The following is a 16,421-nucleotide window of genomic DNA, read 5'->3' as shown; positions in this document are numbered from 1 at the left end:
GGAGGGGGGGCTGGCGGCACTTGTCAATATCACTTAGGGCGGCAGAACTTCTAAAGCCGGCCCCGCGTAGAAAATATAAATAATCAGGTTTAATTTCATTTTCTATGGCTTTAATTAAAATTTAAAAAGAAAAAACAGAGCTGCAATCTCTGTAAAGAGAGTTGGTTTCTTTAAAATTTCTGAATCCAGTTTTGCACTTTATCATTTTTCCTATCAGCTCCCAAAAGTGGATCCAGTTTTTGATTTTTGGGGGGGGGAGTATTCTTAAAATTGGAAGAGGGATAGTAAATACAGTATACTCTCGATTATCGGTGTGCGGATTATCCGTGCATCATTTCGGAATCACACTTTTCTAAAGCTTCGATGATGTTATCGATAATATCGATAATATCATTGAGGAAATTAAAAAAATCGAAGGTTTCGAATCAGTTGACGCTGGAAATGTCGAAGAGTGGTTTAAAAGCGACGAATGTGAATCAGGATTTCAATGTTTAACTGCCGAAAATATCATTGAACTAGTTACTGAATCAAACGCAAGTGATGATACCGAAAACGAAGATGAAGAAGAACATGAAGATTATACAATTTCACATTCTACTGCTCTAAAATCTGTAGAACATTTATTGGGTTACATGAGTGAAAGAAGTTACGATTACGGAGAAATAATTGCAGTAAGAAAAATTCGTACGGACATACGCAACAATTTAAACAAACAAAGAAAACAAAAATGTATCACCGATTTTTTTTAAGCAATAAATTTCGAAGAAAAGTTTCTGTTTGTGTGAGTATTTAGTTTTTTCTAATTTCCCCTTAAATAGTTACCCTGCATATTCCTTAAATGATTTTTCGGATTATCCGTGTTTTTCGATTATCCGTGCTACGCCGCCCGGTGATTAGCACGGATAATCGGGAGTATACTGTATTACATTTAGGGGGTCCGGGGGACAGCATTTTTTTTTTAAATATGAGTCCCCAAAACACTTGCTGGCTATCTTTGGTCACTTTCAGAGGCTGCCCCCCGTCCCCCCCATAACCCACACCCTGAATATGCACGTGGTGGCCCCCCATTCCTGATCAGAATGTCCCTAGTAGTCACAAAAGGGACTTTCTGACAAACCAACTTTAATTTTTTTTTTAATTAATCTGCTTATAAGCTTTATAAATGCTTATTTTTTGATCTGGTTGTTAAAGAGTATTATAATTAAAAAATTTTTTAAATGTATTCTTGCTAAAAAACATAATATTGTTAAATTTCCATCCTATTGTAAAAAAAACGTTTCAATTATTTTCTTTCTTTTTTTAAAATTCCTAACAGGGTTATGGCCAGAGCAGGGGTGTTTGTGATTCAAAAATTTTGTGTTGCCATTTCTAAAAATTGTAGGCTGACAACAAATTGTAAAACTGAAAAGTTATTAAAAAAAAAAAACCTTTTTAAATGTTTTTTCAATGGTTTTTGTATGCATATTTGAAGAAGAGTTTTTACCGGTGGGGGGGGGGGACTCTGTAAAGCCCCTTTGTGTAGAGCTTTCTCAGTTTCCAAAATTTTCACACTGTCTTCAGAAAATTTTATTTGGGTCCACTTGCAAAAATTTACGTTTGTATAAGGACCCTTCACAAAATTAAAACTAACCAAAACGGACTCATTATACAATTCAAATTGTATACTACCTTGGCCAAAACCAGACCTTTCAAAAACTCATTTATTAATAAAGTAGTATGCAAATCAAAAATCTAATGTACGCAGTAGAACCTTAATTTTAGGTATTCTTGTACGCAAGCGGCAAAACACGTTCCAAGCAGAGAAAAGGTAAGAATTGGAGGTCTGGTAAAAAGTCTAAACATGTTGTTAAAAACACACTCTTAGCCGATAAACAAGTCGTGAAAATGTATAATTTTTACTTGTTACTTTCTTCTATATCTAATACATAGAAGAAAGTATTGGATTCGTGCAAATTTTCGAATTTCGAATTTTGACGGATTCGAACATTTTGAGGTGTGCTGAGTCCATTTCGACTATTTTTGGAAAATGTCTGTCTGTCTGTGTGTGTATGTGTGTGTGTCACGTCTGTGTGTGACCAGTTTTTTGTGGCCGCTCTACAGCAAAAACTACCGCATGAAATCGAACGAAATTTGGTACACATATGTGCCCCTATGTGAACTTGTGCCCATTGGTTTTTGGCGCGAATTCCTCCAAGGGGGTGGAGCAATGGGATGTTTTTTGAGTTACGCGTGCTTGCTATTCCTCAGAAAGTAACTGGTGGAATTAAACAAAATTTGGTCCATATGTTGCCATTAACAGGAACAGGTGCTGATTCAATTTTGGTGTCAATAACTCAATTGGGGGTTGAGCTATAGAACGTTTTTTGTCGTCAATTGTGACTGCTGTATCTCAAGAAATAATGAACGAAATGAAAGAAAAATTTATCGGCAAGTAGCCCTTAGTGGGTATAAAAGCTGATTTCATTTTGGTGTCAACAGCTAAAAAGGGGGTAGCGAAATCGCCCGTTCTTTTTTTTCCATAGTGAGTGCCCTATCTCATGAAGTATTGCTACGTTCTGGTTGAAATTTGGAATATATGTGAATCCATATGTAAACAGGCTTTGGTTCAATTTTGACGCCAATCGCTCCAAGAGGTGTTGATTTTTTTTTTTTTTTTGCGAACAAAAATAGCTTTATTAATGCAACAATAAGAAAGATAAATCGTAATAGATTATCGTCTGCGTATTTCTCGTGATTTTAATTGTATGGAAATGATCGGAAATATTATCTCAATGATTTAAAATTTTTAACTGTTGCCATTTTATGTTTGTTAACAAATAAAATATTTGTATTTAACTCAAGCAAGGCTTTTAAAATAACTTTCAATTTTCGCTCTTTGCTTTGCTTTTGCAATAATTCAGACATTGGAATGGTCGTCAAGTTTTTGCATGTGTAATTTTGTTTTTGTTGGGAATATTGCTTCCTCGTCAAGCATGGGGAAGGATCAGAAAAAAAAGAAAAATATAGAAGAAAGTTTCGTGATTTCCACAACATACTACTTTTTTTGTCTTTAGATACAGTTATCATGTTCTATGTATAGAATTTTTTTCAAATTTGCTTCTTGGTTTGGTTGCAAATATGCTAGGTTGGTATTTGCAAATACAAATTGTTTTTGAGTTTTTATGTGGTGGGGACAATATCATCCATTATTTTTTCATGTTGATGACTATCATCAGAAGCACATATCAAACCCAATATTGGAAAGAGTTCATGATGTGATGAAATGATTCATTCACCATCAACTTCTGGAGGATTTTCAAATGAGCATCATCAGCTTTGATCCTCAATTTTCATGAAGAAGCACTGGATCAACTCAGGGTTGAAAAATCATACGCCTATCATTGACAAATGACAATAAGACAGAACGTAAACACTGCCAGAGTGGTTTTAAACAGCTATAAAACAAAATTATCTTGGGGGGGGGGGAGAGAAATGGTTTGCATGAGTCTTGTGGATAGATGATTTTGATCTCTTTAAAGAATAGAAAGTTCGCCGATATATACCACTTGATATATATCATGATATATATCACGATATATATCCAATATTTATTTTGAAAATATCATGATATTTTCGATATTGATTTTTCAATATAAAAATTATATTAATCATAGTAATATTGTTCATTTTTTATTAAAAGTAACCAAAAGTTATGTGCTATATTTTTACGATTTATTAATACATCATTAATATACAAAGTAATATAATATTCCTTTTTATTTTATATTCGTAAAATTATTCATAATGTAACAATTTTAATTCATATTAAAAGTGCCTAATCAAATATTAAATGTTGGTCAGAAAAAAAAAAGAAAATGTCTAATGACTATACACCGACTAATGCATATTTTTTATTTCTGAATCATATAACTGTAAAAGTAGCTAGTAGAAGAAAAATGAGTAAAACAGCTAAAGTGCTGAATGAACTCCATTAAAATTGATAAAAATGTAAAATGAAGTATTAGGTATAAATAATGAAAGAAACCTTATTTTTAAGTCTCTACATGTTGTAATAATAATCTAAAAAAAATAGGAGTGTTTTGAGGATGCATTTGCTATTTTGAAGACTTTTGTTTGTACTGGTCGAAAATATCGGATATATATCAAAATATTTTTGATACTTTCAAACTCTGAAGAAAAAGGTATTAAGCTAATTTTCTAAAAAAGGGTAACGTAAAACCCGGAATATTTTCACATTATCAGTATAGCAATTTTCAGCGACCAGCAGAAAATGACGTCGGAAGCGGGAGAACTTATGGAATGGACAACGCAAAATGGGCTCCAATGTATATTGATACATTACTTCTGGTTTATAAAACATTGAAATTTCACAAAAAGATTTTATTTCTCACAAAGTAATTTTTAAATTCACAAAAACAGGACCCTGTAAAAAATACTGGACAGACCCCTGCCTAAGTTTAGACAAAAGATGTAATTTTTTTTACCATTTTATATATTTTTAATTTGTTCTGCAGATCAGATGTTTGTTTTCTTTCCTGATGAAGCAAAGATTGGTATCAAGATAATAAAAACATACTGCCAGAGAATGCAAGAAGAGAATATTTCAAGAGCCATCATTGTCGTCCAGCACGGCATGACGCCCTCGGCTAAACAGGTACTATTCTAAAATCTGACTTATGTAGTAATGCTTTTGAAACAGCAACACGAAGCTTGTTAAATATTTGCAATGCCATTGCAGGTGAGACTATTAAATATCAAGAGCAATGAACACAATGTGACAAAAGTGTAAAATACTTTGAATTTTTGTAAGATTTCGCAGATGTATTTTATGAATCATTTACAATAAACTTGTAAGTCTAAAAACCTCTAAAAAGTAGAAAAAAATTTCCCTGGCTTTTTTTCATTAATAATAATAATTATTATTATTTTGAAATAGTATTGTTTTCATAGTATTTAGACAGTTGTTCAAGTTTGAATAACTCTGCACATCGGCCATTATTTTTATCAAATTCAAGGGAACATTTTTCGTTACAAAATGAAATCAATTGAGCAATTAATTATCTGTAACATGATTAAATGAAAGTAGAGTGTACAAAAATTATGTTATTCTGTTTTTAGATTATAATATTTTTTGTTCCCACTATTTCATATTACCTATTTTATATAATACTAGCTTTTACCCGCGGCTTCTGTCACGTTGATGTAGATTTTTTCAATCGATTCATGTTAATGGTCAACACAGGCAGGGGTCAAATAATTACTAAAAATTGGTTTGTCCCCAGTTTTTCCGACATTTCACATCCCCCCCCCCTTTAATATATCAAAAGGTATAGTTAAAACTGAAAACCGGGCGGGGGGGAATGAAATGTCGGCGTCAGCGAAACTAGGGAGACACCCAAAAAATGACGCAATACAAGTGTCATGAAAACGTATAGGAGTAGTAAAGAAGTGAGTAAGGGTAATTCTTAAAAATTCCGATTCCAATGAGGTCAACTATTCTTAAATTAAGTCAAACATTTCCCTCACAATCCCGATCCCCGTCAAATGGTGTCCAGGGCTACACCAGCTACCTAAATTATTGCATATACAATATGCTCCTCAGGTGACGCATGTCCCTCCTGAATAAATAAGGAGAAATACGCCTAGAATGGCAATTGTCCCAAAATAGGGTCAACAGTCACTACAAATCCTAATTTTCTAATACCGTATTTTCGGGATTAAGCGCCGCACCCAGTATAAGCGCCGCATCGAAAATTATCGTCGCCGGAAAAAAAAAATTAATGTACGCGCCGCACCCATTATAAGCGCCGCGCCCGCTATAAGCGCCGCATCCAACTTAACGCAACTTAAAAGCGCAATTTAGACGTTCAGAAACTTGCAATAAAATGAAAATAAAATTTAAAAGAATATAATTAACATAACTATATTATTATTACTATAATTAAAATTTTCGTACTTTGGGAGGAGACATTGGTTGGTTATCCAGAGCGCGGGACGCGGACCCTTCTCCTCATGGCGCTCCACGTTTTTTTAAGTGGTCGGCGCCACTATAAGCACGCTTTTTTCAGTGGGTCGCATCCACTATGGATCGGCGATTCAAAATCCTTCGAAATCGCTGTCCTCGCTGTCGGACGCAAATAGTCCTAGAAAGTCTGCATCGAGCTCCGGGCTGTTTTCCTCGTCATCGGAGCCATCGTCCTCCGCAGCAACATCCGGGACTCGGGGAATGATCTCCGCCTCGGTGAAGCCGGAAATTATGGTGCTCGGCTTTACCGCATTCCAAGCTGCAGCTACCCACTTCGCCACTTCCGCGAACGACGCTTTCTTCAGGTTGCCGCCTTTCGTGTATTCGTGCAGTCCGTTCACCATCCAGGACTCCCATTGTTGACGCATGTGGCTCTTAAAACTGTGATTGGGGGCCAAATCCAAGGGCTGCAACTTTTTTGTAAGCCCACCTGGTATGATGGCCAGGGACGCCAAACATTGCCGCGCCGCTTCCTTCACAGGGTCGGTCTTGTGCGCCGCCATGGAGTCCATAATCAACATTCCACTTGGTTGGAAAAAAGCGCCTTTCCTTTTTCTCCAAACTTCGTTAAACCAGTCTGACATCAGGGCCTCATTCATCCACCCCTTCTCGTTGCAGCGGATGACAACGGTGGACGGGAAAGACTCCTTCGGGACCGTTTTCCGCTTAAAAATCAGCATAGGCTTCAGCTTCTCTCCGCTAGCCGTGCAAGCCAAAACACACGTGAATGATGTTTTTTCATGCCCCGTGGTTGTAATGGCGACGCTCTTCTCACCGGTAGATGTGACAGTCCTGTTGGGAGGGCAGTCGAAAGTCAAAGGGACTTCGTCCATGTTGATAAGCTGATGAGGCTGAAAGTTGTTTTCTTTCTTCAGCTTCTCGACGTAGTCTAAAAACTTTTTTTTCTGCTCCATCCAATCAGCTGGAAGACTCTGCCCCACAGTTGTTCGCTGCCTGACGGACAAATGATTCCGCTTCATGAATCTGAAGCACCAATTCGCGTTGCCTTTGAAGTTGGAAATATTCAAATTAGCAGCGATGCACCTGGCTTCTATTCGAATCCGGACAGTCGAAACGGAAATTCCTTTAGCTCTCTGCTCCACTACCCACTTCTTCAGGTCCCGTTCTAAATCCGGCCAGTGAGCTGATCTTCCTCGTCGGGCACGTTTTGTCTTCGGCATCGCTTCGATCGTTGATTTTTCGGACCTCCAACGCCGAACACATCTTTCATCAATTCCGAATTCCCGGGCAGCAGGACGATTTCCGATCGCTTCAGCCTTAGCGATAACTTCCAACTTGAAAGCTGCAGTGTAACTCTTAAGTCGTTTAGTAGGAGCCATTTCAGATGAAACTCGATGTAAAAACTTTAAGAAAGAAAAGAACGCACGAACGACAGCAAAAGCGACGATGTGAGTGAATAAAATTGGGGATGGGAGACGGAGAAACAAGTTTTCAATTAGTAGGTCACTTGACCACCCCGAGCAACCCACTTTGTTGAAAGGGGTGATTCCCCTTTAGAAAACTGGAAGTTCCACCCCCCTCCCCTGCTAGTCTTGCTAACAAGCTCCTTTCCTTGACCCTCCGTCCCCCTTCGCTTCGATGAGGCTTCCTCGCCGCTCACGTCATTCAGCGCTCACGTGGTTTAGCGTTTCTCTCTATGGTGCAACACCAGCAATCGCTGACTCACCTCCCCTCATGGCTACCCCTCTTTGCTTTGCTTGTCGCTCATTTCGCAAAACGAAAGGGAAAAGTGTGGCGCCATCTATTGGTAAAATGTTCAACTTTTTTGCAAACTCGGATTTTTTTTAAAACTTGATCGGGGAAAAAAAAAAAAAACACTATACCCGCCGCTCCCATTATATGCGCCGCATCCACATTTTTGAAACTTTTTTTCTTGTATGCGCCGCGGCGCTTAATCCCGAAAATACGTCCCTTTGGAGTGAAAATATCAATTTTTTAAAATCTCCATCAGAAGGAAATCAACTGTTTTTAAATAAGGTCAACGATCCTGTTTAAAATACCAAAAAAGTTCAGAGTAAAAATATACCATAAAATCAGAGTAAGCACAACATTTTTTTTTTTTTTTAAGTTTCTATTTCAATGAGGACAATAGTACAGAACACTTCACATTTCGGAAAGAGAAACATTTCCTAAAGTTTCTGTTAGCATAAAAAACAAATTAAAAAAAGAACAATATTCTCCATTGTTGCCATTAAAATATGGACACAAATTCAACAATCAGGCTTGAACAAAAAAAAACAGTATAATTTTGCAACAGATTGTGGGAAAATAACCAAAAAGGAAACATTTTAAATCCCCTGATTACAGGAAAAGGCTCAACCCAGAAATTTATTTGTTTGTATTCTAGGAAAAAAATGGCAACAAATCTTTTTTCTCAGTGATTTTCTTCACGTTACTAATTTTAATAAAATCATTGTTACGGAAAGTTGTGATGAAGCACTGAATAATAATTTGAATGGAGGAAAGCCTTCAAAAAATAGGGATTTTATGTCAAAATCTGAGCTTCATAATTAATAGTTTTTAATTGATATATTTTTTCACTAATTTTTATCGGAGGATTATGTTAAATAGCCAAACATTAAGACTGGAAAATTACGAATCTATCGATACCTGGTTTGATGGTCAGTTTACTGGTGTTCGGGAGAAGGTAACTCGTACAAACATACATAGGTGCATATGCTCAGTTTTTAATTATATGAGACTAGCTGTGTCACCCAGCTTTGCACGGTCTACCTCAAAAATAAAGTTTATGTCAAGTGAAAAAAAATGGCAACATATCCTTCTTCTCAATGATTTTCTTCACGCTACAAATTTTAATAAAAGCATTGTTCAATAATGACTGTAATCAGCAATGAATTTTCAATAGAAGGCTTACCTACATTTTAGCATGAAATTAGCTAAAAACAGCTATAATTCACATTCTAATTTTATCTATCTTGTAACAAATTTTATCTGATGCAGAAAAATCGGGGTTCTATGGATATTTTACTCTAATTTTTGCAAGCATTTTTTCGCCCACATATTAAAAAAATGCCATTTTTGGGTCCTAAAATAAAAATTTGAATGGTTTGGTACTTTTTTGGTGTTTGAAAAAACCCCTACGTTCCTTCTCGGGTGCCCAAGTACCTCCCTGCCAAATTTAGTCGAGATCCGACCTAAACTGTGGATTCGTATTTGGAACATATGTACACATATATTTTGTTTTATTTATGTAGATAGACAAAATCATATTCAATTACTTTAATGTCTTTTGATAGCTAATTTCAGTTTTCATTCCAAAATTAATTGTGATTGATAAAAAAAAGAGTTCTTTTTATTTTTATCTTATTATTGTTTGAATGAATCATTGTATGCTTATACATTTGGTTCATTTAAATGTTCAATTTCATGGCTTCAGGGTTAGGAAAAGTTTTTGAAGGGCCCTTCTAATTTTGGTTTTAACTTCTTTAAAACTCCTTCTTTTCTAGTTCAAGACAACATAATTCTCCTTGGTGAAAGTAATTTAAAATACTTCGATCGACAACTTAACTTCATCCCAAGGGCAAAGATATAAGGGCAATTTTTATGTAGTAATTTGGTTTTTATTTATTTATTTTTTCATAAGGATGTAGTTTACAAATTTGTTATAGAAATCATAAAAGTTAAATGTGAAAATATAATTAATATCAGATGACTAAGACATTTCATAAGGAAAGTAAAACATGCTTAAATGGTGCTTGGCTATTTTTTTAAGTTTTATGATTATTGCTTTTCCTTCTACCACACTCTCAGCAACAAAACTCAGTTTGTCTAATTATTATTTAAGTATTTAAAAGTACATAAGTAGATGTACTATATTAAATGATTGCGTTAAAAAAAACACTTGTTTAGTAAATCGCAGTTTTGACATTCTAAAAAGAGTCATCCACAGCTACGTGTCATGAATTGATGGGGAGACAAAAAGTGGCATCACACAGTTATTATAACAATATGTGTTTGAAAAATGAAATGTGACAAGGGAAGGAGTAAAGTGAAGTGTGACGAAGGGGGAAGGGGGTCAAATATGTTGAAAAATGTGTGAAAATATTTATATAAGAATGCCCCAAAAGTACTCCTTCAAAATCTCATTTTACTCCTTCAAAATTCCTTCATTTTATTTCTGAAATTGAATACGAACCCTGGGCTTGTTCTAGCATTGTTTATAACTGTGATTTGAAAGGATAATTTACTTCTTGAAAAAAAAAAAAAAAAAACATAATACCTCTAAAATCGATAAAAATTCAGAATCTTAATAGAGCTAATTCCCAACGAGTTAGGATTTTTGAAGTTGGCTCAAGGTCTTTTTTCCCTTTTAGGCCCTGGTAGATATGGCTCCGAAATATATCCTGGAACATTTCTTAGAATCTGAATTGCTGATTAATATTACAGAGCATGAGGTAATTAAAGTTCACAAATGTTTATCTTTGGTTGTATTTTGAGTTATTTCATTTTTTCTCTTGTTTTTAGTTGGTTCCGGAGCACGTTGTCATGACACCAGAAGAAAAAACTGAATTGCTAAACAGATAGTATCCTTTTCTGTTTTACATTCTTTTATTGTTCTACATTTGTAAATTTAAATACTTAATATTTTAGTTTATTTTTTGGCAATGCATATGTGTGATTTTATCTCCATCCATAAGTTAAAATAATCTAGTCTTTATAATGCAATCATCAAAATTGGCCAAAGTACTGGTATTACTGAAATTTGTTAAAAATTGTTAGTTTTTGTGAAAAAGTGCTACATTCTACTAAAAACTGTCAAAAACAGAGAAAGTTGCAAGCCTTAATCATGCAAGTATGTAGCAGCATGGGAAGCTCAAAATGCTTGTGATAAAAATTGTTTTTCTCTTTTTAACGTTGTTCTACCCTTAAAAAAATGCAAAATCTTGTTGTTTATACAGTAGAAGACCGTTATAACGCACGCCTTGGTACCAGCACTTTTGCGTTATACAGGTTTTGGCGTTATATAGGCCATTTCACAAATTCAACTAATATTCAGAATATATATATATACTAGAGGACCCGACAGACGTTGTTCTGTTCAAACTTCGTAAATTGAAAAGTTGAAAAACTTCAATAAACTATCAAGTGTTTGAACCGTTTTGTTGAAAAAAATAAGTAATTAGAAAATGTTTTAAGTTGCTTGGTGTCAGAATGCATATATTTATTACAACTTGATTTATCTAGTGCACACAGAGCTGTTGCTTCATTAACTATTTTTTCTCACGTTCTTGAAAGGTCTTCACAGATTGTTGGTTTGTTCCTTCAGCCATACCAAAAGGATAAAAATCATCCTCTGATATTAAGTATACAAAACTAACTACCCATGTAGAAAAAACGGGAAATCCCGCTGCAACGTCCCTCATATGAAAAAGAATAAAAAAATCGAATGGATATTGTTTTAAAAAAAATGCTACAGTTAAAAACAGTACCCTGAATAAGCGAAAATCACCCCCCCCCCCTCCTGATGTAAAATAAAAACGTTCGTCAACTTAAATGACTAAACACTCTTTAAAAACCAAAAACAATTCTTTGCAATTTAAAATATTTCACCAAATGAACAAAAAAAAAAATACAATAAATTACATTAACAGTAGTAAAAAAATAATCACAAACTGTATTGTTATGGCCAATGTCGCCAAGTCACCACGTTCCTGTAATAATCTAGCCGATCAGTGAGCGAAGCAAACTCTGACCGATTAGCGATCCCATCTTTTGAACGAAAACGTGCGTGAACCTAGTGAAAGAAACCCGATTTCTTCCAGTACTTTACTTTAAAATATATCACTGGACCTAAAATCGTTGCTTTCAAGAAATGAAGGCTTCACCCTCTCTCTCTCTACGTTTTATCTATTCTCAATTATTGATATATTACAGTAGGAAATTTCATTACAAAAAGCCGAGCTGGCTTTCTTACTGCCCTTTGGCAACGGGTTAAATATTTATTTCAATTCTCGCTCAACAATAGGTTAAAATAAATACTAATCATTTGGGAGATATAAGCATCCAATGTTTTAATTAATTAATTAATTAACGGAAACGTTTCCGATTCGATCCATCGCGCTTCGAAACCATGCTTGCCACAACTTAATTACACACAAAAAATTTGATCAAAATCGGTCCAGCCGTTTAAAAGCCTTATGGTGACAAACGTCCGCACAGAAGATTTTTATATATTAAGATTAGCACTTCAGAATGAGTTTTATCTGCAATGAGTATTAAAGCACTAATATTACAGTTAGTTATTCACAAATAAATATGTTTCACAATTAAAATAAAGTGAATTATCCTGCACTTCTGCCAGAGCTTCATAGTTTGCATAACAGCTTCATTTTCAAGAGCCATCTGATATTTTCTCTTTACTGAGAATATTGATTTTAATTTAAAAGCTTTGAATTAAGCTGGAAAGATGAAAAACTGTTTCAGAATTCAATTTGCCTAACAATTTTTATGTTAGCAAGCAGGGTTGGCAAGGTTTTGGACACTACGGTAAAAACCCTGGTTTTTACCGTCCTGTCCAAAACCCTAGTGTCCAAAACTGTCCGAAAGTGTCCAAAACTATATTTTTAGAAAAATAGTATTGGGTGAGAAAACATCAAAAAACAGAATAAAATGTATCAAAGTAATGTTTTATATTGATCATTTATTCAATGAAAACATTCAACTTACTTAGCAGCTGATTTTAATCTAGTTGCATAGAAGTTGAATTCTTGATAAAAAATTTCAATTTGCATGCATAAGTTTATTTATTTTTGATTAGTAACAAAATTTCCCTATGTTTATGCATGTGTGCAAATGAAAGCAGGGTTGGTAAGGCTTTACCATCCTGTTCAAAATCCTTGTGTCCGAAAATGTCCAAAACTATTTTTTGAGAAACTATATTTTGTGAGAAAATATCAAAAACAGAACAAAAAGTGTTAAAATTAATTCGTTGACTATTTAATGGATATTTATTCAATGTGAACATTCAGGTATAAATATATATGCAACTTATTTATGCAGCTGATTTTAATCTAGTTAAGTAGAAATTAAATTCTTCATTAAAAATTTCAATTTGTATGCAGGAGTTTTTTTTTTTTTAGCATAAACCAAATTTTTCGACATTTATGCATGTGTGCAAAAGAAAGTGTTCAAAATATAGTGCAATAATTGACTTAAATGCAATAAATTACAATTTTTTGTAGTTACAAACTGTATTATATTAAAAATATGAACTAAAAAAAGAATAGCACAAGTTTTATAATATAAGTGTTTAATCATCAATTTATTGTTCTTTAATCTAAGATTTAAAAAATAATTTTTGTTAAAACATCATGTAAAACTTATTTGCAAAAACCATTTAAACAATTTATTTTTTTTTTCGCACCTAAATATTGTACATTTAATAACATTCCTTTGCGTTATGAATGGAACTGAAATTAGTTGTCTTGGTAGTGTTGTGAATTTCCTTTCATAACTCTACCAACTGTTAAATAAAGAAGTTTTTATGTAATAGTTATTGGCATTTTTTTAAAAGTAAAATGTTTTTAAATGAACGATTTGAAGAAAAATATTATTAAATACTCATTAATTAAACCTCATTAATATCTTTATTTATGCATCTTGAATATTGCAGTGAATACCAATTGATTAGATTACACCCCTTTAACTTTAACATAGTTTTGGACAGTTTAAGACAGTTTCGTACACTTTTGGACAGTTTTGGACAGTAAAAACCACCTGTCCTGTCCTAATTCAGTTTTGGACAGTCCAAAACCCAACCCTGTTAGCAAGGCAAAACAAAGGGGTTTTTTGAACGTAAAAACCTATTGTTTACTTTTGAAAAGTTGTGCGGTTTATAGAGAATTGCGTTATATAGGTCGGCGTTATAAAGGTATTCTACTGTATTAAAAAAGGAAAAGAATAATAAGAATAATGAAAGGAAGAATCTTTTACTAATAATAAAGCTGAAAGTCTCTCTATCTAGATATTGGGATCTCTCTCTGTCTGCATCTCTGTGACGCGCATAGCGCCTAGAACGTTCAGCCGATTTTCATGAAATTTGGTACAAAATTAGTTTGTAGCATGGGGATGTGCTGTGCGCTTCGAAGCGATTTTTTGAAAATTTGATTTTGTTCCTTTTCTATTCCAATTTGAAGAACATTTTACCAAGCAAATTATATCATTACGTGGACGAACAAATTACCATAAGGTGGACAAGCAAACTACCATAACTTGGGCGAGCAAATGAACATAACAAATCGGCAAGAAATTCATCATCCATTGTTTGTAAATATATGGGCAAACCAAATGACCTTTTAATTTTTCTACTATGGGTAATGCTGTGCAGGTACCACTAGTGAACAATAAAACTAAAACATAAAGTTAGAAATTCAGGGCAATTACATTTTCCTTAACTCATATTTTTACAGTAAACTAAAGGAAAACCAGTTGATGAGAATCCAAGCTGGTGACCCAGTGGCAAGGTACTATGGTTTGAAGAGGGGACAGGTAATTCGAATTTTCAAGTTTTTCTTTCATTTAAAAAAAAACGAACTGATGTGTGCATCACATGACTTCCTTTTACTCCAATTTAATGTCATTTTCTCATTATTGGCAGTTCTAATATGATTCAATAGTTTACTCTCTAAATATCACCAATAGTGGCCAAATTAAAACCAGATTTTAAAAAAAAAACCACCAAATTTGTCGCCAAGTTGGCGACAAAACTTGGCGGCCAAAAGACTGGCGATATATTGCCAAGTGTCCTCCAAATCATAACATCACGGGAGTTTACATCCAAATTAACAATGATTTCCCCCGAAAAAGGGGCTAAAGACCCCTTTTGGAGCATCCGAATGCAACCAAAAGGGAAGGTGCACAACTAGACCCCACTAGGAGTCTATGTACTAAATTTCAACTTTCTAGGACATTCCGTTCTTGAGTTATGCGATATACATACGCACATACATACGTAACGAGAAAACTCCTTGTAATCAACTCGGATCGTCAAAATGTATATTTTGGGTGTCTGTATGTTCCTAGGCACATATCCACGTGTGATCGAGTTGAAAAAAAACCTCAACATTCATTTGGGGCTGAGCAAAATGGAAATTAAGGTCGATTTTTGGTTGAAAATTTTTTCCCGAATAGTCATTTAAATTCTTAGTGCCATAAAGTTGCTCTTAATTTTGATTTAAGACCAATTTCTTTTGGTAGCTTTCTTTGCTATAAATCATTCTTGCATTTTTTGGGACCCATAGTTAGAAGTAGATGATTAAAAATAAAGTAAGCATTGTAAACTAATTTTAATGAATGTAGTTGATGTTTATAATGTTTATTATTACAAAGAATAAATTGGTGTAATGAGTGTGGTTGGTGTAATTACTGTGCATCATATATCTCTACTTCTTAAATTTAAAATATGTGTCAGTAGTTTTCATATTTCATCGAAAAAACTAATATTGTACATTTTAAACTGATTAGTTTCTGTCAAAATCTTCTGAATTTTAGAAAATGTGATCAAAATATAAGTAAAAGGGACTTTTGGGTAATAAAATGAAATTAAATTACCACCTATACATTTTAGTTAGGCTAGTTCTTTTATTGCATATAAAGTTATCTACTTTGGGGAGGAAAACTTATCCTCCTTATTAATTCATTAAAAGAAATTGACTCAACGAAAAATTAAATTATTCAGAAGAAAAAAAAAACTTTCAACATAGTATCAATTAAAGCCTAACCCTCAACTGTGAAAAAAAAAAATCCTCAATATTTCCTTGGTTTGCACTATGAGGGTGAGATTGCACTTTAAGTTCATTTTGAAGATGAAATTTGAGATATTTAAACAGCAAGAAATATAGTAACTCAATTACTATACTGGATTTCCCTGACATAACTTTTCTTTGTTTCTCTTCTAGGTTGTCAAAATTATCAGGAACAGTGAGACAGCAGGTCGTTACATTTCATATCGACTTGTTGTGTAACATGCTTTTGTATTTTGTAATAAATGTTTTGTTTTAATAATTTTCCTACTGTATTTTACTTGAAAAAATACAATCAATCACTCACATCATATGCGAGGTAAAAGCCGAATACAGTCGTCCCTCGCTACTTCACGCTTCGACTTTTGCGGCTTCACTACATTGTGGTTTTTTCTAGCTTTTTTTTTTCAAATATAGTAATTAACCTTTTTTATGCGCTCATGTTAACTTTTTACTTCGAAAGAATAACAAAGTATGTCTTTTAAGTAAGGTGAGCTCTTTTGAGGGGCTGTAGTTGTACTAGTTGAGTTAGTGGAGGTATAAAATCTCCGAAGAAAGTGAAGGGAATCGCTATCTCATTTTAACTTTTAAGCACTAACTGAAAAGTATAAATC

The 16,421-nt window shown here is 34.0% G+C and overlaps 1 protein-coding gene across 1 annotated transcript in view; it reads left to right on the top strand.

The window, feature by feature from the left end:
• The window catches only part of LOC129224655 (DNA-directed RNA polymerases I, II, and III subunit RPABC1-like), a 40,208-nt gene extending 24,139 nt beyond the window's left edge, over positions 1-16,069 (top strand). The window contains exons 5-9 of the mRNA XM_054859194.1: positions 4,515-4,654; positions 10,381-10,461; positions 10,532-10,590; positions 14,476-14,554; positions 15,964-16,069. Coding sequence (XP_054715169.1) covers positions 4,515-4,654; positions 10,381-10,461; positions 10,532-10,590; positions 14,476-14,554; positions 15,964-16,029 — 425 coding nt within the window. The 3' untranslated portion in view covers positions 16,030-16,069. The remainder of the gene's footprint in view (positions 1-4,514; positions 4,655-10,380; positions 10,462-10,531; positions 10,591-14,475; positions 14,555-15,963) is intronic.
• The last annotated feature ends 352 nt before the right edge of the window (positions 16,070-16,421 follow it).

Source organism: Uloborus diversus, chromosome 6 (genome assembly GCF_026930045.1).
Source record: "Uloborus diversus isolate 005 chromosome 6, Udiv.v.3.1, whole genome shotgun sequence".
Taxonomy (NCBI): domain Eukaryota; kingdom Metazoa; phylum Arthropoda; class Arachnida; order Araneae; family Uloboridae; genus Uloborus; species Uloborus diversus.
Note: the sequence above shows the minus strand (reverse complement) of the source record. Positions and strands in the feature narration are given on the sequence as shown.